This window comes from Ambystoma mexicanum, chromosome 8, assembly GCF_040938575.1.
Source record: "Ambystoma mexicanum isolate Mex_15411 chromosome 8, UKY_AmexF1_1, whole genome shotgun sequence".
Classification (NCBI taxonomy): Eukaryota; Metazoa; Chordata; class Amphibia; order Caudata; family Ambystomatidae; genus Ambystoma; species Ambystoma mexicanum.
The window spans coordinates 1,024,222,667-1,024,247,580 of record NC_090929.1 but is presented as its reverse complement, the minus strand read 5'-3'; the positions used below and the strand labels follow the sequence as shown (position 1 = coordinate 1,024,247,580).

General features: G+C 49.5%; 1 protein-coding gene across 2 annotated transcripts in view; it reads right to left on the bottom strand.

The window, feature by feature from the left end:
* The window catches only part of KAT6B (lysine acetyltransferase 6B), a 1,467,124-nt gene that overhangs the window by 949,181 nt on the left and 493,029 nt on the right, over positions 1-24,914 (bottom strand). For both annotated transcript variants that reach the window (XM_069610967.1, XM_069610966.1), the window contains exon 5: positions 23,536-23,617. In XM_069610967.1, the coding sequence (XP_069467068.1) occupies positions 23,536-23,617 (82 nt within the window). The remainder of the gene's footprint in view (positions 1-23,535; positions 23,618-24,914) is intronic.

The following is a 24,914-nucleotide window of genomic DNA, read 5'->3' as shown; positions in this document are numbered from 1 at the left end:
ACAAGGTTTCTTGAATAAACAATTATTAATTTATTTTTCAGTCAGCTAGAATAAGCCTTCTTCAGAAGGGGGCAATATAATAGTAGCACTCACATATACTTCAAAAATACACGCGCTTAATATTTCTAAATCAGCAAGTACCCTTTTGGGATGGCCCACAGACACTACCTGCACCCTCATGTGACTTCAATAATTAGGGTGCTGGGGACATTAACATATCACTGTTAAGTGTTTGTCAAAGAGAAAGGTTATGACACAACAAGAGATCTTACAAATATTTCTCAAAGCAGGTAAGTACTTTTGTAAACCCCCCCAATGCAAAGGTATTTAACCCTTTCCTGGAAGGAAGACCAAACACATTCACAGAGGGAAGAAGAGTCATTGAGGGAGCCAGGCGAAGCCAAAGTCAACTGAGCCAAAGTCAAGGTGAAACTGAAGCACTTCTCAGAGGTAGGTAAAAGTCTTGCACAGTGTTTTAAAAGTCTTTGAAGATAGAAGAATTCAAAGTAGGGCCAAAAGCTGTTTAGGCTTGCAAATTAAAGAAGCTGTCAGGAACTCTACAGAGCAACCACAACAAGTCTCACCAACAGAGAACAAGTGTAGTTACACGACAGGAGGCAAGTTCTCTTAGACTGTACAGTACCTTTAAGTTGAAGAAAAGTGCAGCAGATTACTTTTCCTATGCAGCTCTGCAGATCCTGGTGTTCCTGGGCCTCAGTCGTGGGGACAAGAGGGAGGACTTATGGGGACTCCTGCACTGCAATGGGACGGTTACCGAACGCAACAGGCAATCTTCAAACAAGTGGCACTTCAGTGTTTCAGCTCCTCATGTCTAGCGCTAATAGCAACTCTGCGGTTTCTTGCTGTCGAGATGGACTTTCCTTGCATCTGGGGTACAGCACTCTGTTGGGGTGGCTCAGGCTCAGTCAGTCGTGCTTCCAGGGAGTCCAGAGGGTCTTCCTGGAGCTCTTGCACAGCTTAAGAGCAACGCACACAATCTGGTGTTCCGAACCCTGGCGTTTCCGTTTCCAGCAGCAACTCTGAAAATTCAACCAGCTCCGAAGGATGTCCAGGTGGCTTACTTTGGAGTGGATTGGTCCCACCAACTCAAAGGGATACGTCGTCCTTGCAGGGGCTTCTCCGTCGATACTTGCAGGACAGTCAGCCAATCACAACAGAGCGTATTTGGGTCTCCTAGGAGACTAAGCACAGGGAGTGTCGGGCACCTCCCTCACTTCCTGCCCCCACCAGACACCCTGGAGCCAGAGGTGGGCTTCACTTGTGAATCCCACCAAAGGCAAAGCGAACAAAGGGACCAAACATGGTTTGGCGCGCAGAGTAAATCTCAATAAGGACCTTTCCACAAAGAAATGGTGAAAAAAGACGACCGGGGCCATTGTGACAAAAATGGCGCCCTTGGATGCTTTACTGCAGCTGCAAACGGAGCCCGCTGTAAATGCACACCACGGTAGTTAAAAGTAAACCACTACCACCAGCCATTCAGTGAGGAAAGGGTAACAAAAATGTTCCATGAGAAGCTCGACTAAGCGGATACTAAGTAACCCCTCCAGCACCCTAGGGTAAGATCGTGTGTGCTGGGTCTAGAAAGTTACAATTGTAAATCAAGGCAATTTTACTTTAATGCTCTTGGAAACAATAGTTTATCCAAGAGAAGGTATTTAAACCTTTGGTAAATCTGAAAGACTTCCCTGTGCCACTGCACTGAAGCGTTGTGACGCAATGTAAAAGATGATGCCTATGGAGTTTGTCTGAACCCACAACCAAAAGAGAAACAAAGTAAAAAAATGACATTAGGATACATGAGAGAGTGGAGAAAGTGTCTCACTCTCGCCAGGTAAAGAAATCAAGTCTTCAAAATCAGGCAAAGTTCCTGGGGGTCTCGTAAGGTAGAAAGGAATTAGCACATTTCTGAGAATTCTCCCTAACAGTGTCCTTGATGGGTGGAGAAGATTTATTCGGTAATTGGTTTGAAGCAGGAGAGTCTTGCTAAAGTCAATGTTTCATCCATTGTCTGTGCTTCAGCAATTATGGTTGTATTAGCACGGTTTGTGGTGTGGGTCTGTTGGATTGTTTCAAGTTTTGATCTTAAGTGGTTGGCGATGCCATCACATAGCGCTTGTGTCGGGATGACGAGACTGTTGTAGGATGAAGAGTTACTTTATCTTTTTGATGATTCTGCTGGGTTCTTTTTGTTGGTAGGTTGCAGCTTCAATTCTTGCAGTGTAGTAATTTGCTTGGACTACTGTTGATTTGCATGCTCCGAGTGGTCTTTGATATTTTATTTTGTCCTGTCAGTTTTAGTCTCTCCATATGGCTTCCATTTTGCAGTTTTTTTTTTTAGTTCTTTCAGCTCTCCTGTGAACCATTTTGTGGCAAGTTATTTTGGAGTGGCTTTGAAAGGTTTTGCTGTTGCTAGGTGTCCTTGCGCCTCGGTAATCCAGATCGCAAGTGTATTTTCCACTACGTCTGGGGTTGTTTGGATTGGCTCTGTGGTGTTAGGTTAGGTTGATGCAAGCAGATCTTCTGAGGACTCCAGGTCTAAGCTCTGCCAGTTTCTTCTCCTTGCGGCGTGCAGTATTTACTTTCCGGCCGGTATGAGCATTTGGAGTTTGATGTAAAATGGTATCAGGTAGCGGTCGCTCCATAGCATCTGAAGTGGAGTGTTTCCAGAAATGTGCAGAGTGAGTTTGCAGAGGTTTCGTTTTCTTTTTCAAACCAGATGTTGAAGTTTCCCAGTATGACTAGGTGGTCATGGTAGGTTGACAGTGTGGCGATGCTAGTTTTGTCGGGAAGTTCGGGTTGTAGGACAGTGGTCTCTAGATCAGGAGGAACACTATTCGATTGGTTGTTGAGTTCGATCTTGAGAAGTGATTCAAGGTTTTCGATGTCCATTGAGGGGAGTGGTGCGACTCAGATGTGCGCTTTGTGCGCTTTGTGCATCTTTGTGCATCATTGTGATTCTGCCTCTTTGGTTTTCTCTGTTGGTGTATATTACTTTGAAGTTGTCCGGTATAGCTTTGCGCGCAGTGTAATTGTAGTTGTCAGAACACCACGTTTCTGTGAGAAAGTGTCTGTGCCTCTCTCGCTGGATTTGTTGAGTATTTTGTCATGGATCCAACTTTGAGCAGGCTGCAGTGTAGTTGGCCTATTTTCCCTTGTGGGTTGTAGTTTGTTTTGTTGTCTGTCTGAGTAGGTGCAGTGTAGGTCAGGTTTCCGTTGCTAGTGGTTCTGTACTGGTTGTGCTTGTTGCGAGGAGTTGTTCCTGGGTGATCCAACTCTTAGTCCAGCAGCCCGATTAGATTGATGGCAGGGTTGTTTGATTTTGGTGTTGCTACCAGTCCTTTACTCCAGTCTCTGGCGATTTAGGGCATGTTGAAAGTAATGGTTTCAAGTTTGTCCCTGATTCTTGTTGATGTGTTGTTCATGGTGTTCACCGGGTTGGGGTGGTTTGTTCCTATGAAATGCTGGGTTCAGTGTCCCGATGAAGTCTATATTTATTTTGTTTCTTGGATGTGGGTGTGTTGCCGATTGCCTGTTATCACCTCAAAGGACTTGTATGTGGAGCGGTAGTGAGAGATGTAGCCTGTGTTAGCGCTATTCTTTTTCTGTTTGGCTTTGTTTTTCAGAGTGTGAAATCTTGCTGATTGGCTCCTTCCTGTGCAGTAAAGGATTCCTTCCTCGTTCTGTTTCGCAGTCGAGCTTCTGTGTTTTTGTTGTGGCGTGGCATGGTGTTTGAGTTGTTGGTTTAATTTCTTGGAGCAAGAGTCCTCTTTGGATTGGCTCGTTTCCTGGTCCCTTGGATTGCTTTTTTTTTTTTTAAAAAATTCAAAATTTATTGATTTTATGCAAAGTCAACAGTCATCTACATACAGAGTTTGTCAATAAGATATTAGAAATGGCATGTAAGGTGAATACCGTCTCCGTATGGCATGCGCAATAGTTCCTGAGAGTTAAACAATATTGCAAGTAAAATCTGTAATACCCAATCTTGCTTCCCCCCTCCCCCCTCCCCTCCCTTCTCCCTTCTCTAACATTTCCAAGTACGGGATTGAAAAACAACATTAAACAGTGAAACCACATCAGAAAGCTTTGAGTACAAATATAGTGTCCGACCAAGACACATAGCGTGGCCCATGGAGCCGCCACAACGAGAATCATCGTTCATTGTCAGTATTGGCACAAATCACGACAGTATTCTGCACACATTATCTTTACAAGGCATGTTTGGCTCTGAACTCAAACCAGGCACTTTCGACATCCGTAAGGTCTCCGCGTAGGGCGGCAGTCAAGCATTCCATTCTATAGAGAGTTTGGGCAACCCCAAGCCACTCGGTTTTACTAGGGAGCTTTGGCCTCTTCCATACCATAGTGAGACAGGCTCGTGCAGCCATCAGTAGACCGTGTACCATCGTAGGTGCCTTTACAACTTTGTCCCCTGTTTCGATCAGACCAAACAAGATGAGCATTGGGTGCTGTACCCTTCCTTCATTGTCCAGTTCCCTGATCCAGCTAAGAACCTCCGACCAGTAGGTCTGAACCATTGTACACCCCCACCACATGTGCCAATAATCAGCTCGCATCCCACAGCCCCTCCAACAGTATGGGCTAACCCCTTGGTACATCTTGGCGAGCCTGATCGGGTCATACTGCCACCTATACAATAACTTTATAGCATGCAGTTTATACTGGCAGGATATAGAGGATTTCGCAGTACGTCTGCAGATTTGTAGCCACAATTTTTGCGAGATTTGCCTACCCATATCTGCTTCCCATCTGCTTTTAAGCACCAAGGAGGGGGAAATATCGGCCTCGATCAAAGCCGAGTACATAGCACTTATCAGGCCACTGGAGCCCGTACATCGATCAAGGATCATTTCAAACGGGGTAAGATCCCTCTGCAGTTGGTCCTTCCAGATTGACCTTGTCATTACCCCTTTGAGTCTCAAATATAGGAAGACCGAGAGCGGGCCTATGCCGAGCGCCTCCTGGAGCTCCTGAATGGTTATAAAGGTTCCATTGCGCCATAATTGGCCCGCCCTTTCCAGCCCCGCTTGATACCATGTTTCATAGCCTCCTGGTTCTGGGATTGCATCTCGGATTCCTGGTGACCAAAGGTGTCCTAGGGGAGATGGCCATGTCGTGACGCCCATCATTTTCCCGCCGGGTTTCCATACTGCCCACAATGTGCCCAGGATAGGGTGGGATCTGATTCCCTCACGCAATTGAGATCTGGGGACCCATAACCATTCGGACACAATAAAGGGACGGAGGTGATAATTATCCAGCGCTATCCACTGGGGCTCTGAACGTTGCCTAAAGTGCGGGACAAGAACCCTAAGTTGTGTCGCCCTGTAATATGTCTCCATATCCGGGAGGCCTACTCCTGCGTTGTCTTTGCGGAGCTGGAGTAAGGATCTCGGAATCCTTGGCCTCTGGCCCTGCCATAGGAAGGTCAGAAACAATTTTCTCACTTCCGTGAAGTATTCTGGGGGGATCCTAATGGGGAGCATCTGAAACAAATATAATATTTTAGGGAGAAAGACCATCTTTATGGCATTTAAACGGCCCATCCAGGAGATCGTGAGCCTAGACCAGCGTTGGCTATCTTTCTGTAGGGCGAGTGACAGTGGTGGAAAGTTAGCTCCATATAAGGAGTCAAGATCGCGGGTGACATTGATGCCCAAGTAACGGAGGGTAGTAAGGCTGACTTGAACTCCTAGCGGGGCAAAGCGCACGATCTCAGAATCCCTATCTTTGTCAATCGGGAGGAGGACTGACTTCCCTGTGTTGATTCTTAAGCCGGCCAGTGCACCGTATTCCTCAATTATGTTGAGCGCAGCTGGGATCGAGTCTAAGGGGTCCGTCAGATGAAGCAGGATATCATCCGCGTATAGTCCCAGTTTATACTCCCTGTCTCCTACCGTGATGCCCTTAACTCTACTGTCACTCCTTAATTTCTGCGCCAGTGGTTCGAGGGACATCACAAACAATATTGCTGACAGTGGGCAACCCTGTCTCGTTCCTCTTTCAAGGGGGAACCAGCGTGAGTATCCTCCATTCACCGCCACAGACGTCGTGGGGGAGGTGTACAATGCTTTAATGGCGCGGCAGAGTTTCGGTCCCAACCCATTAGACACTAACACTCTTTCCAGAAAGTCCCATGACACCCTATCAAAAGCCTTCTCAGCATCCAACGACAAAAGAGATGGGTCCCCCTTCATTCCCTGTGCCTCGTGAAGTAAGTGTAGTGTTTTCCTCATAGTATCTGCGCCTTGCCTGCCCAGGACAAAGCCAACTTGGTCAGAGTGTATCAGTCTAGGGAGATATGTTCCGAGCCGAGCCGCAATGACTCTGGCATACACCTTTGCATCGATGTTAAGAAGCGAGATGGGTCGATAAGAACTACAGTATTTGGGGTCTCGACCTTCCTTAGGAATTACAGCCAGGAGGGCCTGAGAGAAGGATGGGGGGGCCTGACCCGTATCGAAGATATGGTTAAACAAGGATGCTAGGAAAGGGGCAAGAAGGGTGGAGAATGCTTTATAGAAACCCGGTGTGAATCCGTCATCCCCTGGGGCTTTCCCTATTTTCAGCCTCTTAATGGCACTCTCAACTTCATCCTCAGTGATCGGTGTATCTAAGGATTCGGCCTCCGTACCTGTGAGAGTAGGAAGACGCGCGTCCTCAAGATATGCGTCTATGCTTCCCATAGGGGGAGGGGGGTCACACATATATAGGTCTTCATAGAAGTAGGCAAATGCCTCTTGTATGTCCTCCGGGGACGTGACAGTCGTATCTATAAGAGTGCCGTCAGTCCTCTCAATTCTATCAACCCATCTTTCCGCTTTCTGTGCACGAAGGCGGGCTGCTAACAGGGTGTCTGCTTTATCCCCCTTCTCGTAATACTTTTGCTTAAGGCACTGTAGGGTCTGGGCTGTTTTGCCAGCAATAAGTATCCTCAATTCTTCTCTGAGTTGTTTGGCTTCAGCTAAGTACCTAGGTCTATCAGACGGGGAGGACTGCGCCAGGTTCTGAGCCACACTAAGCCTCTCCCTGATGCCCCTTTCCATTAAAGCGCGTTCCCTTTTCTTTCGGGCCCCTTCCGTTATAAGAACTCCCCTCCAAGTTGCCTTGGCTGCCTCCCACACAGACACCTTCCCCACTTCTCCTGTATCATTAGTGGAAAAGAATTGCTCAATTTCGGTTTCAAAGGTCCCTTTAAAGACCGGGTCAGCCCAGAGGGATTCATTACACCTCCATTTAGTATTCCGGGGTGCGAGCTCAGTCCAAGATATATCAATCGCAACCATGTCGTGGTCTGACCATGCGGAGGGATATATAGTGGCAGCTTGCAGCACGCGTAGAAGATCGTTGGAAAGGAAAATATAGTCGATGCGTGTGAGTGTGTCGTGGGGGAGGGAGTGAAAGGTAAAGCCTCTGTCTAACGGGTGCAGGTATCGCCAGCTATCAACAAGGCCATACAGATCAAGGGTAAACTTAATGTCAGCCTCAATTCGGGTAACGGGCGGATCTAATGCGTCGGCTCTAGTCTGTCTGTCAATAGAACTGTCCATCCATGTGTTAAAGTCCCCACCCAGGACAGTGTGCCCCTTAGCCATATTGAAGACCTTTTCAGAGATTTTGTGAAGGAACCGATTTTGTCCCTGATTGGGTGCGTAAAGCGTAGCCAGAGTAATTGTTATGCCCCCTATGTTGCCCACAACCGTGATCGCCCTACCTTCAGTATCTGTCCATATGTCAAGAACTGTCATCCGCAGGCATTTGCGAACCAGAATCCCCACCCCTGCCTTCTTCAGTATACCCGAGCTCCAGTAAGCAAGTCCAATCTCCCGTGACGGTATGGCCCTCTCCTCACCCCTCCGGTATCTCGTTTCTTGAAGGAACAGGATGTCTACGTTTGATTGCCTGAATTCCCTGGCCACCATTGATCGTTTCGTGGGGGAGTTCAAGCCTTTGACGTTAAGTGTGCAAATGCGTAATGTGTCACTACGGGGCGTAGGTGCCATCATAGATATATTCAGAGGTCGTGGGCGGCCATTTCGTCTGTGCCGTGGCACATATCCCGTCGGCTATTGCAATGTGTGGGTCAGTGTCATAAGAGTGGATCCCAGAAAGCTCTTTAGAGGCCAACGACCAGGTCTTTCGGCACGTACAATAGACCTCAGTGTTTCTAAGGTGCATCTGTGCATCTATTGGATCAAGATTAGTGCAGACTGTGCGTTTTCCAAACACCCCCTCCCCCAACCCCCTCCCCATCCCCAACGTATTCGGCGCCCGATTCGCCCAGGTTAACATCACCCAGCCGAACTCGGACCACCAGTGAAGACCGCAAAACAGGCGGTCCTACCATAATAAAATCACATATATCAGTGAGCCCCCAACTTTTGTGCGCATCTAACGCTAACAATAATCTAATAACAGAGTCATCAACCTCCCTCCAGGAGCCAACGCGATGTGAATATTACTCCATATCACAGTCCGAGCTTCTGAGGCACACAGAGCTATGGATACCTAGCACGTGGAGAAAGTGACCACTCACAATTTGGCCTGTAGGCCATCTATGGAAGTCGCGAAGCAGGAGGTTGACTCCTGTACACGAGTCCATAACCCCCTCAGCAGAATAACTTGATCAGTTCTCACACTTTCAGTGCTCCATGTCCTGGGAAGTGTTCATTTTTCTATATTTCCTAGAACCTGGTATCTTTCTCCGCCGTGGAGCCTTGGTTTTCCATTCGCCGCCAGATTTCCCTTGATCTTCATGAGAAGAGGCATCTTCCGGCGGGCCTATCAGATCCGATATGCAGTCGGCAATATCTTTCTCCGAGACAAGTCTCAATGTTGAGCCTTCCCACTCGAAGGTGAGGGAGAATGGGTACCCCCATCGGTACCTGGCACCCTTGTCCTTCAACATTTTCGTGATCGGAGAGCACTTTTTCCTCATTGCTAGCGTGAGGGATGACAGGTCCTGATAGAGAGAAATGACGGAGTCCTCCAAGGACAATTGTGGGGCGGTTCTGGCCCTATCCAAAACTCGTGCTCTGTCCGCATAATTATGAAATCGGGCCAGGACCGATCTCGGGCCCCCCGGTCTACCTCCAGCCCTGTGGATTCGGTCAATTTTAGGTGCATCAATCGAGTCGTCGTTATAGAGGAGCTTCAAGATAGCGTGTAATGAGTGTTTCAGGTCCAGTTCGGTTTCACCCTCTTTCTCAGGAACAACAAAAACTCGGATGTTGTTACGACGCTCCCTGTTTTCAAGGTCGTCGACCTTAAGACGCAATTCGTCTTCTCTGTTTGATATGTCTGCAATGCGGTGATCCATCTGCGCTTCTAATACACTCAGAGATGTTTGATTGTGCTCAACCTGCTCGAGCCTGTCGTCCATTTTGTCTATCCTTTGTGTGATCTTATCTATCCTACTGCCAATGTCTGCTCGCATGCCCTTCATTTCAGCAAGCAGGTCAGCTACGTCTGCCTTGGTCGCAGCAGCCTCGGGCCCTGCTGATGACATCATAGGAATCGAAAAGGGGGATCTGGCAATTGGTGAGAACGTATACTTCGCCAATTTAGTCCTAGGGTCCATGGGGGGTGGAACCCCGAATCACCCAGCAGGATAAAAAAGGTTCTAGCGATCTTCAATGGATATAGCGTTAGGACCCGTTCAGTCGTGGGGCCTTTCACGCACAGTACTTCTGATATGGACACGGGCCACCAGAATCTCACGAGTATTGTACCACTACTTGCCTGAAGAGATATTCATGTAAGATTGCGCAGCAGGGGAGGTTGGGTCTGGACTGACCATTCGCATTCAGGCAGATCGTTCCAGGGAGAAAAACAGGTATGTGTCAGCGTGTCCAGCAAGTACGGTGAGGCATGTGTAGAGGGCTTGCAGAGGGCCTAGTTCCCAATCCCACGTCAGCCAGAGGAGATCCGCGAAGACCCAGGGGTGTGCTGCCGGTTTTCGTCCTCACAACGGTGGCTGCCTGGTATGCGGGGGTGTTCGAGGAGGCACACGCCCCAACCTTTTGGGGGCCCAACCCTCAGTTCCGGTGATTCTCTGGAGTAGAAGTGGATTCTGCACGGAACCGCGTATCACAAGAGAAGTGGTGGTAGGAGATACCATTCAGGACGAGGGACCGTCATCCGCGGTGTTGTTCTACGTGCAGGGTGTCTAAACAGAGCCACGTCCGCTGGGGGGGAGGGGGGCAACATAAGGCACTCCGGAGCTCCATGTCTTCGTAAACCGTCTCCTCCTCTACGGTCACAATGTGTGGCTCCCCCTCCAACCCTCCTCCCCGGTCATGCAGCGAGTGCCGGGCTCCTTTGGAGGGTAGCTGCTAGGGAGGGCTAGGCCCCGCCACGCCACCGGGCCGAGGGCCGAGGACAGGCCAGCAGAGACCGGCAGTGGAGGGGACAGCCGTCTCGTGGTACAGGGGAAGAGGGGAGATCCACTCACCGTGCAGCGGTGGGAGTGTCGGCGAGCTCCAAGAGGGGCTCCCAGCCAGACAGAGCAGTAGTGTACGGCTCCAGGAACCGCGTCGGGGCAATCACAGGAAGCGGCTCTCCCCGCGTGTGCTCAGGCCTGCATCGGAGGATCCGCAGCTCGCACGCCGCGCCGGAGGCCTCAGCACGCCGAAGTTAATTTCGCTATGATGCCGCCTCCGATTTTCACCGGGTTTTCTCCCAGGTGGGGAGGACACCTTCCCGCACCTCTCGCTCGAAAATCAGCATCGGGGGGGGGGTCTCAAAGTGGGGGCTCACTGCCACTTTTCGGACCTTGTGTACGGAGCTCACACGGAGAGGCGACTCATCCGTGCGCCCCCTGGTGGCCGACCCTTGGATTGCTTTTTAACCATTTGTAGTTTAATTTGTGGATGAGGTGTACATTTTTTGTGTTCGTCACTTGTAGTTGATAAATCAGTGATTGTGAGATGACCTGGTTCAGTCATTTACCAGTTTTCCTTTATGACTGTGTGGTTTTGCTGTACTTTGAGGATTGGGGTGGTCCGGGTGTTTAGTGCTGTGGTTGTTGTAGGGCGCTGCACTCTTCAGCTCTGCGGCTTGTTGATGGTGGCTTGCACAGGCTCTCGCTAACTTTGGGGGGTTGGAGTTTGCACACGTTTGCTGTTAGGCTCTCGTAACCTGGATAGTTTCCCCAAGTCATTACTTACACAGCATTTCTCTCAATCCCCTTTTAATAGGGGTTTTCCACTCTCTGGTTTCTCAGGCTCCTTTAACTGTGATATGCTTTCCAACAGTCCCTTACAATGTTCGCATCTTGTAGCAGTAGGTTTTTCAGGTTCCCGAAACCTCATCCACTTTCCCCGTGGCTACGCATCTCTGCAACCACGTTCAGATGTGTGTAGAGCTCTGGGTCTGAACAGCTTCATATGGTCAATACCTCCTATGTGGTCACACCACCTCCGTCTCCGCCAAGCTTCTTGGTCGGGTAGAACGCCAGCCTGCGGGTGTTCGGAAAGCATCTTCTTCCTCTTTGCTACTTTCCACTGGCTCTGTAGGAGTTCCCCTCTACTTAACAATATGGCCTCTTATACACGTCACAGAGATAGCTGAAACGGTGTCCTTTATTGTCAAAGGCATTCAGGCTCTATTCCGCATTGCCTGCAGCCAAGCGAGGTAAAGAAAGGATTTGTGTGAATTACAGTTGTTGTGGGCGATATACAAGTCTTTTCCATATCCACAAACAAGGTGGTTTGGTCTGGAACAGAGTCCTTGTGCCCAAGGGTCACTGGCAGTGAGTTCCCACTTGCCCAGATCCCTAGGGAGGGTCTTGCATAGAGGGCCCCACCTCCCTAACCTCAAAGGTGGCGGCTCCCATCTCGTGAGAATGGATGAATTGTCCACATTCGTCATATTACACTATGTCCATAACACAAACAAATGAATATTAGTGCATGCTCATGCTGCAGCTTTGAGGAAAGCCTCACAGTTGGTCTTACACTGCAATATCACCAAAGCTCACCCTCATTTGCGAGTCAAACACTGTAGACTCATTCTCACCTCCACAAGGAGAACCAAGTTTTCAAATAATGCTTGGTTAAAGCCCCTAGAAAGAATATTAAATAAACAGGATTTCACAGTTTTTGAACTGGTTACTTGCCAAAAGTAACTGGCTTCACCCACCTTGGATGCTGAAAAAGTTGAGAGGAATTGTTTTTACCTGAATGGATATATATATTGAGGGCTCTTTAGCAGGGTTAGATTTCTGCAAAAGTTACGATGAAGACTGCATTCTTTATTTCTTTGAGAAAGAAGATCTTTGAAAACAAAAATAATCTATAAGGAACTAAAACGTCTGGTGATATGCTTGGGAGGCGACAGCATCTTCTGCATTTCTACCGTAACCAGTAATTGCGTCAAGACGTTGAGATAGCGAAGAGGTCCAATTACAACAAGTATGAACATTAAGGGAGTGTGCAACGACCTGTGCCATGAAAGCATTAAATGTTAACTCAAGCATGTCTCACTGTCCATTCAGACAAGATTAACGTGCCAACAAGGCTGGGTGGTGGTGGTCTTCAGCATGCAAAGGTAAGCAATACTACGCAGAAAACCAATTACAATACATCATTTTGAGGTGCAGAGCAGGTGAAAAGGTGATTTATTGAGAAAGGTGATAGGGTGATCATTCCATAACTTTTGCTTGCTACACTAAATGGTAGGCAGATAAAAGTGATGTTGTAAGGACCATCTATCCCACCCTGTCACAACCCCATGCATGCCTGGAGCCCCTGGTGATGTACACCAACCTGCAGCTTCCTGAAGATAATTTCACAAATATCCAAAATAAAATAGTCAAATGAGGTTGTATGCAAAGTACAAATAAACAGGGCATAAGGCAGGCAGTTGATAGTTGGAAAACCAAACTGTGTTTCTAGGTCAGTATTGCTGTTCCTGCATTTGACAAGCATGCTAGGAGAGTGTAAAATGATTTAACTAAGTGACACAGGAAACCTGATTGAGGATTTAATGTTCATTTTAAGCTAGGCCAATTGCTAATGATCACTGCCATGGCAGCTATGGAAAGAAATCATCAATATAGGTTAATCCTTCCAATTTAGAATACAAATCATTGTTCATTATGTATTTTTCATCGACTTATGCCATACATTTGCATAAAAACTTATTAATCAATCGCAAAATTCATAACAAAAAATTAATGAGCCATTAGCACAAAAAAATTAACATATAAAGGTAAAATACTTCATAGAGCTAAAAGATTACATATTTTTGTTTGACTTACTAAAACACTACAGACATGTTAGCACGTGAGAATTACTTGCAGCTGTCACAATTGTGTTTACATGATTAGGTTGTCTGTGGTGCTAATTCATGGATCACATCTGTGCACAAATGGAGTTTAATACACAAAGCTCGATCTGCGTCCCTAACAACTGAATTTTGGATTAAGATTATAAAATTGCATAATTCTGTATACACAAATGTTTGACGACATGATTATGAGGGGCTGAATTATGCTATATGGAGGGGCTTTTACCTCTTAATTCACCCCTGATCGTTGAACCTCATCTTTAGTGATTGTTCAAAATGGATATTAAATTCTAAACAGTCACAACAGATTCACTCATTAGGTTAGAGAAGGAGTCGTTACCAGAATGCATCCTTTGAAGGCAATTACATAGATCATAGTCGATGTATGGTTTGGTTAATAAAAATTATAAATGTCATGCTTTCGGATCTAATCTAAGTGCAGCGAGTTTAAATACATAACTGGGGTGAATTTGTTTGAGGTCCTGCCTTGCCTTTGCCTTTCGTCTGGCTTTGCAGACAAAGTAGGAAAATTGAATGACTCCAAACACAGATTCACAATATGGAGCACGACTGGACTGGTCTCCTACCTTCAAGTTTTCTACTCCGCTCCCTTTGCACCCTTAAGCAGACTAAAGGTATATGACTATTCTGTTCACTCGAATGTATCACAATGGATAATGAAACATGCAACTTTGTGCTCATTAACACTGAAGAAGTAAGTTAGGGTATACCACAGTTCTGTGTGCAACATCCATTCACAAATTTGAATTCTGGTAGAAGTGGCATGCCCCTAGAGGCAACCAGGTCCACAAACTAAAAACATAACTTGGATCATGACAACACCTATAATAGCATTAGAATTGAGAATAATCTAGCATGGATTCACATGCTCATGAATATTCCCCGTCAGGCTGGGAATCCTCGGTAAAGAAAAGAATCAGTATCAGTTTCGTTTCTGATCTGTCTTTCTTAGTAGTAACCAATCATTGATCTCTGGGTCATACTGCCCCCAGCCAATGACTGTCCTCTCCCTAAGCCCCGCCTCTGGCAGCCATCCTCAGATTTGGTAGCACGCAAAGTGGCAGTATGACCAAGTGAAGAGCCGCAGAGGGGTAGGAGGGAGGGTTTGCATGTGAATCCATGCCAGACCCATGCTGGAGACCAACAGTTACAGGTAAGTAACTTGTTCCTTCTCCAGCATGGGGTCTGGCATGGATTCACATGCTCATGAATAAAAGAATACATAGCAGTATACACCTGCACAACCATGGGAGGTGGCAAAGGCTCAACATTAAGCATTACATCCAAAAATCAACATTAAGCAATTCTTACCTCCTCACCAGGCTCACCTTAGGCGAACAGGTTGTGCAGCACTGCTTGGCCGACCCTGGACTCTTCCCTGGAGTCCCGATCGACGTAGTAGAATCTTGTGAAGGTGTGCGTCGACCTCCAAGTAGCAGCCCTGCAGATGTCCAGCAGGGGCACACCAGACAGGAACGCCGTAGTAGCAGCGATCGTTCTGGTCGAATGGGCTCTCAGACGGCCGGGCAGCGGTCGGTTTGCCAACCAGTGACAGTGTATGATGCAGCCGGAGAGCCATCTGGAAACGGAAGTCTTCGAGAGAGCCTTCCCTTGATTCACAGACCCAAAATTCACAAACAGTTGTGACGTCTTCCGAAAACTCTTTGTGCGGTCCACGTAGAACTTCAGCGCTCTAGCTACATCCAGCGAGTGCAAAGTTCTCTCAGCCAGCGTCGAAGGCGACGGGAAGAAAACTGGTAACACCAAGGGCTCGTTGAGGTGGAAGTCCGATGGCACCTTGGGCATGAAGGAGGGGTGCGTCCTCAGCACCACCCTCGTGTCATGAAAAGTCAAGTATGGAGGCTTGCAAGATAGGGCCTGGATCTCTCCCACTCGTCGTGCGGAGGTGATGGCCACGAGGAACGCTGTCTTCCATGACAGGAACTTCAAAGGCGCTGAATGCATAGGCTCGAATGGGGCCCCCATGAGCCTGGTCAGCACCACATTAAGCTCCCACACCGGAGTTCGTCACCGTCGCAAATAGGTCGATCCGGGGTTTGCCCCATCGTCGAAAGAGCCAAACCACCAGGTCCTGACGTAGTTCCCACTCGTGGCACGAGCGCAGCTCCCTGCTGAGTGAGTCGGCGATGGTGTTTTTTATTCCTGCCAAGTGGAAGGGAACCAGAAACATCCCCTGGATGACGGCCCAGTGCCACAGATCCTGGGCCTCCTTGGATAGGGCTGGGGATCTGGTGCCCCCCTGCTTCCGTATGTAGAACATCGTGGTGGTGTTGTCGGTGAAGATCCTCACCACTTCGTCCTTGAGGACGGAAGGAACGACTTGAGCGTCCAGAACACTGCTCGGAGCTCCAGAATGTTGATGTGGAGAGACCTCTCCTCCGGGAGCCAAAGGCCTCTTGCGTGGAGATCTCAGGTGTGGGCCCCCCAACCCTCTAGAGAGGTGTCCGTCGTCACCGTCTCCTGAAACGCCAGGGTTTGAAAGTCCGTGCCTGTAGTGAGGTGAGCACGGGTACCCCACCATAGGATTGCCCGACAGAACTCCTCGTCGAGAGGGATCCTGTCCTCGAAGCAGCCCGTCGCCTGAAACCAGCGGGCGTAGAGGAACTCCTGTAGCGGACTCATCCGAAGTCTGCAAAGGGGTACAAGATAGATGCATGAGGACATCATCCCGAGGAGGGACTTTATGGACCTCACCCTGGCCACGTCCGTGGCTAGCAGGCGCCGCACCTTGCCCAGGATGGTCTTCATCCTCTCCTCTGACGTGGAGGCCAATTGCCCCACTGTATCGAGCTTCGCTTCCAGAAACAGTGCTACTTGCGACGGAACCAGGTGGGATTTGGGGTAGTTGATGGCGAACCCCAGTTCCATGAGCAGTCGGACAGTCCTCGCTGTGTGTTCGACGGAGAGTTCTCTTGTCCTTGCCCGGATTAGCCAGTCATCCAGGTAGGGGTAGACGTGGATCCCCTGCAGGCGCAGCCGCACCGCCACTGGTGCCAGGCACTTGGTGAATACCCTGGGTGCCGACTTTAATCCGAATGGTAGGGCTCTGAATTGGTAGTTGCGTCCCTGAACCACGAACCTGAGAAACTTCCTGTGCCCTTTTAGAATGGGGATGTGGAAGTAAGCATCCTCCAGGTCCAACGACGATAGGAAGTCGCCCTCCTCCAGCTGTCCCAGCACGTGCTGGAGGGTGACCAGCCTGAATTTCTGCGCCTTGATGTATTTGTTTAACCGATGCAGGTCCAGGATGGAGCGCCAACCGCCTGTCTTCTTTCTGACGAGGAAGTACCTTGAGTACACTCCGGAGCCTCCTGGGGACGAGCTCGATAGCACCTTTGAGGATCACCCTTACCTCCAACAGCAGTTGAGGGATGCGATTCTCCTTCCTGGCCACGGGAGGAATGCGAGGGCACTTCTTTTGGAATTCCAGCAAGTGCCCATTGGCCAGGGTGTCCAGCACCCAACGGTCTGTGGAGATGGACTCCCACACGCTGACGAACTTAGTCAGCCGGCCTCCCACCGGGGTGCTTCGGTGGGGGCCCGACAACACGGCCGGGTCAGTCTTGCTTGGAGGCGGCCTTGCCCTCTTGGCCTCCTTGGCGACGATGGCGGGAGCGGGCCGCCTGGCGGTAAGTGGAAGAGCCACCGCTGGATCCTTTGGAGGCACCCCGTCTGCCTCCGGAGCTCCGAAAGGGCCGTCGTCGTTGAAGTACCCCTAGGGCCCGGGCCGTCTCCGAGTCGGTCTTGATGGCCTGGAGAGACTCGTCCACCGCCTTACCAAAAAGGTTGTTGCCGTCGAACGGCATATCCAACACTCTGGTCTGGACGTCCTGGCGAAAGTCTGTCGCCTTGAGCCATCCTCGTCGGAGGCAAACTCTGTTGCCCAGTTGGCGAAATCCGGTATCGGCAATGTCCGTTGCCACCGTTATGGCGTGATCCGACGCCACCTCGCCTTCCTGCAGAATTTGTAGGGCCTCCGCCCTCTTGTCGTCAGGTAGGAAGTCCAGCAGGGGAGCTATCTTGAACCGATATCCCTGTCATAGCGGGCCACGATCGCTAAGGCATTGGCCGCCTTAATGGTTGTCGCCGCAACGATTGACTCGTCGTCCCATGGAGTCCAACTTCTTACCCTCGCTGTTCGGCGGGGAAGTGGAAGTTGAAGCCGCCGCACCCGCTGCTTTCTTCTTAGCCGCTGCCGAGACGACAGAGTCCGGCATGGGCAGGGCCCTGAGGCACAAGGGGGCGGCATCAGGGACTTGGTACTTCTTCTCGTACCTGTCCCTCTTGGCGGGTGTCGTGGAAGGGTTCTTGAGGACAGCAAGCCCCTCGTCCCAGATGTCGTCGAGCAAAGGCACCGCGAGGACCGTCTTCCTCTTGGCCTCTCGTCGCTGGTAAAGAAACCCTTCCTTTTTTTGTTCTTCAGGGCAGAGCTGGAAGAGCTCGGATGCCCTGGTTATCATGGCGTGAAAGGAGCCAATTTCGTCAGCTGGAGAAGCCCGAGGGGGGGGGTGATGACTGGATGTCCGCTGTGTCATCGCCGCTGTCGTCGTCCGTCCCCGTCGCTGTATCTGTCGCCGTATCCTCTCTAGGGTCCGGCGAGGGGGATGAGCGGTCCACAGGCCTTGCGGGCACGAAGGGCGGAGAGGGGTGGACTCTCCTCCGCTTGTTCAGAGGGTTTCCCCGACGGGCCTGGTTCTGGATCCTCCGTCGGGGTCCGTGGTAATCTCGTCCTTATGTCGGTACATAAGGATTGGATCGCCAACAAAATGGCCACCGAGCTCTCCTGGGGCTCGGGTAATGGCTGCGACGGACGGGATGGCCGCTCCACTGGGCCCTCTTCGTCGCTATCTTCGATCACGTCAGCGGGGACCGTCCCCTGGGATCGAACCTTCTCGAACCTCTCGTTGAGGCCTATGAACCTCTCGTTGAGGACTTTCTCGGTTTCCACCAGCTCCTCCTCAAAGGCTGATTCCGAGTCTGTAATGGCCACCGCCCCGCCCCCCCCCCCCCCTCTTTTTCCGCCGGGGACTTCACGTGGGTCTTAACGATGGGCTGGAAAGAGGATTCCCTCCGCGGTGGCAGGGATACTCTGGTCCCAGAGGCCGTATCCACTTCGCCAGGGTCACAGCGACCACTTCGATGGAGGCCTTTGCCGGCTGGATTAAAGCCCTCACCACCTTAGGTGCGTCCTGGACCTTCGCCTTCGAGATCGACCGGGGTCGCTCCAGCAGCTTACCTGGGTTCTCGGACTTCCTCTTCCCCGAACCAGAGCGTTGGCTCATGGTTGAACGTGCCGGGGAAGTCGCGCCCTGCCTGGCAGCCGAAGAGCCCGACCTTTCGGCGCTCCCGGTGCCCGCGGACTTGGCCTTCTGTTGGGCCCCCGTTGCCGGGGCGCCCTCACAGGACTTCGATGCCCGCTCAGACTTTTTCTTCGCCTTCTCACCTGCTGTGCCCTTCTCCAGCCAGGCGGCGAGGCGGGAACGACGATCTTGTTTGGTCCGTTCCGAAAGGTTCTTGCAGAACGCACAGTCCTTCTCCACGTGCGTCTTGTCCTCATGAAGGCAGTAGACACATTGCGAATGCACGTCCTCCTTGAAAACGTTTTGTAATCCGCATCCAGGGCAGCACCTGAACAGCTTGGATCCGGGCATCGAGATTCCCTGGTCTTGGGCTATATCCGTTGGGGGTAGGCCGCAGATCTTCCGGAATCCTCCAAGAAGCGTAAACTCGAAAACTTCACCCTTGAGGGGCGTAGAAGAATTCAGAAACGGGTCCCCGTATCGGAAGTAGAAACGGTGGAGCTTGAGGCTCGATTAAACCGAAAAAATGAGAAAATCTCCTGAAAAAGCGCAAAAACTCAAGAGCTAAAGCACGAGGACTCCCAACCCTTGAGCGTGTGGTAAAAATCTGAGGATGGCTGCCAGAGGCGGGGGCTTAGGGAGAGGGCAGTCATTGGCTGCGGGCAGTATGACCCAGTATGAACAAAGTTTGCTGCATCCTCCTGGACCGTTGGACTGATCGGTGAAACCCTGCTGCTGTTCTGAAACATCTTTTTCTGTTCTACAAGCGAAGATCTGGAAGGGGCGACTTCTTCCCTTGGGTTAGTGAGACCAACTAACCCCGAGACGAACTCTACTGGACTGCCTTCCCCGACTAGCTGTACTTCTTTGCTGCTGCAGGAACCGAGTGCCAGGGGTCGAGAAATCCGTAGTCTAGTGCAACCTCTGTGATCCTGAGTTGGGGTTGGGGCCTCTGCCTCAGCCTTTCTCGCGTCGCTGACTCCTAGGTGGTTAGTTGGCGGGGGTCCTGGATGCTTGACCCGAGTTCCAGTTGTTTCCTGTGTTGTACATGTTTTGGGCGGAACGGGACTGGCCTCGAACGGACTGACGGGAACCGCTTCCCCTCTGGGGGGATTTTCTGCAATTTGTTGCAAGGATTTAAGAGTCTTATGCTCTTTTTTGGCAGTCTCCAGAGCCTCGTCGACTGCTTTACCAAAGAGATTAGACTCTTCGATAGTTTGTTAATAAGAGCTGCTTGGGTCTCCGGCTTGAAGCCAGAGTTTCAGAGCCAAGCGTGCCATTTAAGCAGTGTGTCCTGGGCCAGGGATCTTCCTGCCGTCTCTGCAGTATCCAGAGTGTTCTTTAAAACATTTTGGTTGACTTGCCTGCCCTCAGCCATGATTGTGAGTAATTTGGTTTTTACGGGTTCAGGTACCTCCTGGAGACCTTCTTGTACAAGGTTCCATTGCGCATCAGCGTAACTAGCAAGCAAAGTGGTATTTGCTATGCACATGGTAAAGGCAGCTGCTGTGGTAATACTTTTACCCAAGGCATATCATCTTTTTGACTCCTTATCTTCCGTAGCAAGGGCTAACCACTAGGGAATCGGGGGTAGCGTGGCCTATAATATATAGAGGGTCAGTAAGCGATGGCTGAAATAATTTCTCCATCCTTGGATTTACTGCCCTGGTCTGGGCTGGTGTGACAAGAGAAGGAGCCAATCTACTTTTAATGGAGTTTAGTAGAGAAATGGCTTGACTGGGGGGGGGGGGGATTCTTTAAGAATGTCCTCCACAAAATCTTGTTCAGGTATGGCTTCTTGGGTAGCGATCTGAAAGTAATTAGCTGCTTTCCTTAAAATGGCATTAAAGGCCATCTGATCGTCTACTGGTGAAGCCTGGCGGGCCGGGGTGGAAGGAGGGGAGTCCAAACACAGGATATCTGTGTCCTGATTGTGAGTAGACAGTGCCCATGGCTCAGTTTCAACTTGATGAGGGTCCTCCCAGTTGTCCGTGGCATCTGCCTGGTCATCTGCAGTGTAGTCATGTAGGAAGGTAGAATCTTCTCCCTCATCATAAATGTCTTGATATGTGTATTTGAAATTCATCTTCATGGTGGATAGAAGTGAAATGGTCCTGAGAAGATCCTAAATTCCCAGGAAACTTTAAGGTTGACACAGAAAAGGATCCTCCTGTGGTCTCTTGGGTGTAGGGTGTTCTGAAAGGGACAATCCTTTCCAAGCGGTCCATGCACCCTTCACATTTTTCCCTGGTCCATTTGGACGAACCAGAAGGTGCAAAAGGCGGAAAATCTTCATTTTCTTGCCTTTGGCGCCGAAATGTATTACTAATAGTGCTCGACAAAGGCTCCTGACTGTCTTCATAGTCTTTGCGAGCATCGGGGTGCTGTGGCGAGTCTTTAGACGTGTCCGCGGCACGCTCCTTGCCTTTCATCGACTCTTTAGGCATCGGACCCACTGCCGAAGTAATCCACGCGATGCTTTCAGCGATGTCCGGAAAATCGGGAGGTGCCGTACGACTAGGAGGCCTAGCAGTAGATTTTTGTTCTATCGGGACCTTAGGGGGCGTCGGCGCTTCAGTTGAGCGCACTTCGCCAGCAAAATATGATTTTGAGGTAGCGCCCTTAATTTTCAAAGGCCCAGTCGCAAGACGCTGCTGCGGGGAATGCTGTTGATCTTCAAGATCAGAGGATTCCGTCAAAATTTTCGTCAGTCCTGTTGGCGCTTTCACCCGTTCGACGAAACAGTCGAAACCGGGGAAGGGGTTGTGTGTTTTTTGTACGCCCCTGTCGCCAGGTGTTGTCCCCGTAGCATAACTTCCGTCAGGCCTGGAGGGGTCGGGGACAGGCGTGGCGGACCTAGAAGTGTCCGTCGTAAGGTTGATGTCAACCGATATGGAGGCTTGGTGATCACTAGTGCCCCCGTCACTTTTGGCGGGTGCAGCGGTGGGAGGAAAAAGATCCAGCCTGCAACATGCCGTAGGCGGCCCACCGTTTAACGCGGCGCTCCTTAAGTGTTTTAGGTCAAAGGTGTCCACAAGCCACGCACCGCGCTTCGCAGACAATTATTGCACTTATCATGCTCGTCCTTCCACAGGTATCTGACCCTTCAAGAGGGGCCAAACCTAAATGGTGTCCTTTCCATAGTGAAAGGTAATAAAAATGATGACCAGACCTAGAGGGGAAAGAGGATAGACATGGCGAAAGATATGACCACCCGACCCCAATCTCCCTACTCGGTAGGCCGACCAGAGACCCCGGCCACGTGGATGACTGCTGCCAGATCTTAGGCGTCGAGGTCCACCGCCTTCGAAAGTTCCCGCAGTCTTCGTCGTAGTATTTGAAGCACCGTCGAAGTGACTTTAGGGGAAATAACAGACAAAGTCGGCAAACAAGGATAAACAATGTCTCTTATGAAGAGCTCTGCAAATGGGGCAACCAGTTATCTGGGCAGAAAAAAACAATCTGAGGGAACTCTGGGCGCGTGAGGGATTTTGGGTACACTACACGTCACGATGGTGATTAGTGTTACAGAGGCGCCTATGCTGACATCCCCTTTGGGTCCCCGAAAGACAAGATGCAATACTCCGCTGTTACCACTGGATGTCAGACCATATGCACAGCATGTGATTCTAAGCAGATTAACAAGCATCAGAAACAAGGTCGTTGACACCTTTGTAGAAGTTGTGGCAGTACAAAAGCGGGTAGTATGCCCCTTTTTCTCTTCCCATGAGAAGAGCCACTGAGACCTCCATCTCCTTGAAGGAGTACACTATGGGGGTTTGGCTCTGCCGCAGGTAAGCAGGACTTCAGCCAGAGGTCGAATCAGAGGCTCCAGCGCCTTCGTGCAAACAAGCCACCAACCGTATATGCAATGGTCCTCGAGCGTCCTGGTGGGGAATGGTTGATAACTGGAGCAGTCGTTGACCTAATGGTCTGGGTAGACAAATACAGTAGTCCTGAAGATCCACAATATAAACATTCTTCAGGTTTTTCTTTCTACAGTCCACCATGGTGTCAACGGACACACCAAACCGCCCCAACAACCAAATCTGAAACAGCCCCCAGGTAGCGAGAAGCTAGAACTTAACCACTGATGGCTGGAAGTACAGAATTTAACAAAATGCAGAAATAAAACTAAGAAATAATCTTTCAACAATTTGAATGCTAAGAGTTTTTTCATGGACTCCCAACACTGAACGTGTGGTAAAAAGATCTAAAGAGGGCTACCAGCGGTGGAGCCAACAGATCTGTCTATTGGCTGTGGGACCCAAAATGACTGACAGCAGTTTCGAAATTTAAATGTTAACTGCTTTAATGTTACCAAGGATTCCCAGCATGACAGGAATATTCAAACAGCATGCAAATATATGAAAGATCAAATGCTGTAGAATCTGAGTGGAAGGAGGATATTTGGGTGGCTGTCTGTTGTGTATTCAAAAGTATATTCCCATTGTGTGAACCATAACCTATTGCTTATTGAAATTAATGCAGTCTATGCAGCATAGTGGATTGTGAATACAAAGTACATTTTTGTATCAATGCTGCCTTGGTCTGCTCACTGGCAAAATCACATGTGTTCCTTTGACCATGGTGTTGATGAGTCTCGAACGCTGGGCTCTAATTCCAGACGGGAGGATTGCCTAATCGCAACGTTCCATCACTGAGGCGGCTTTTGTCACTTTTTCTAGACTTCAACTCACGAAAGAACGTATTACTTTACATACAGAGGTTCCATGTACTTTAATTGTAAACTCTATTTTGCTACTCCTTCACTGTAGAGCTCAATGTGCCATGAAAAATCTCTAATAACTAAAAGTTAATTCAGACTGTAAACCAATGAGTCAAAACCTATTCCTACCTTTCGGCATTCTGGACAATGGTGGGTCGCAGCATTCCATGTGGAAGCCTCGGTCGCACGAGTCACAAAAAAGCATGTTATCCTGTAACGAAAGAAAAAAAAAAAAAGCTTACAGCAACAAGTCTGATCACAAGAAAGAAGTTGACAGGTTCACTGTTTTGCGTTATAGCAAGTGCACATTTTCAGTAAACCCTAGGTTTGGTAATAGTGTACAATGATCAGAGCTACTGGAGCAATGATTCTCTCTAGACTTCAGAAACCCTGTACACACCGCACCACATAGCCTCTTACTGCTGAACACATGGGCATAAAAACTATTCAACAACTCTGAAGCTTATCAGCGTGGGGCAAACAGCTACTTCTCTATTTGCCAATGAAAATGTACATTTTCTGCCATTGCGTCTAAGGCTACACTGACACGCATGAGAGAGAAGAACAAGTTACTTCTTACCTGGTAACGTTCTTTCGATGGGATGTTCCTCCGACGCATTCCTTAGCTTGATAGATCATCTCCAGCTTGCTGGCCTCAGAATTTTTTTTTTCCAGTAGAGGGTGCTGCACGTCGGCGTCCCTCGAGCCGATGTCCCTCGACACCCTCCGTATCGGCGCAGACGTCATCATGCGTATAAATAGACTCGCGCAGCGTCCTTTGCCCAGTTCCATTTTGACGTTAACAGTTGTTTTACATGAATTGGTTATTGACCCAGAAGGAGCGTAAACTGTAACCACAAGTAAAGTTTTACTGAGGGGATGGATGGGAGGGGCGATAAGGAATACGTCGGAGGAACATCCCATCGAAAGAACGTTACCAGGTAAGAAGTAACTTGTTCTTCGAAGGGATTGTGTCGTCTGAGTATTCCTTATGTTGATAGACTCCCATAGCAGTGGTGTGTAACTGGAGGTGGGAGTAAAATTGCCATGTTTCCCTTCAAGAATGAACAGAGTGCAACACAGCTTTGCCAAATCTAGTCTCTTGTCTAGAGGAGGAATCCAGGTTGTAAAATCTTGTGAAGGTATGTACAGACGACCATGTGGCAGCCGCACATGTGTCTCGAATCGGTACCCCCTCTTTGAAGGGCCGAAGAGGCTGCGATACCCCTGGTTGAATGAGCCCTAAGATTTTGAGGAGGCTCTTTCCCTGCCAGTTTGTAACATTCCAGAATGGCCAAAATAATCCATCTGGAAATGGTCTGTTTTGTTGTCAGTAATCCCAATTTGTGCCCTGAGTAATCTAGGAACAGTTGGTCTGCTTGCCTAATTCTAGCAAGTCTGCTGATGTAAAAGCTCAATGCCCGCCTTGGGTCCAGCCTATGTAGCCTTTCTTCCTCTTTCCCCGGATGGGGAGGGGGATAAAATGAAGGTAAGGTAATCTTCTGAGT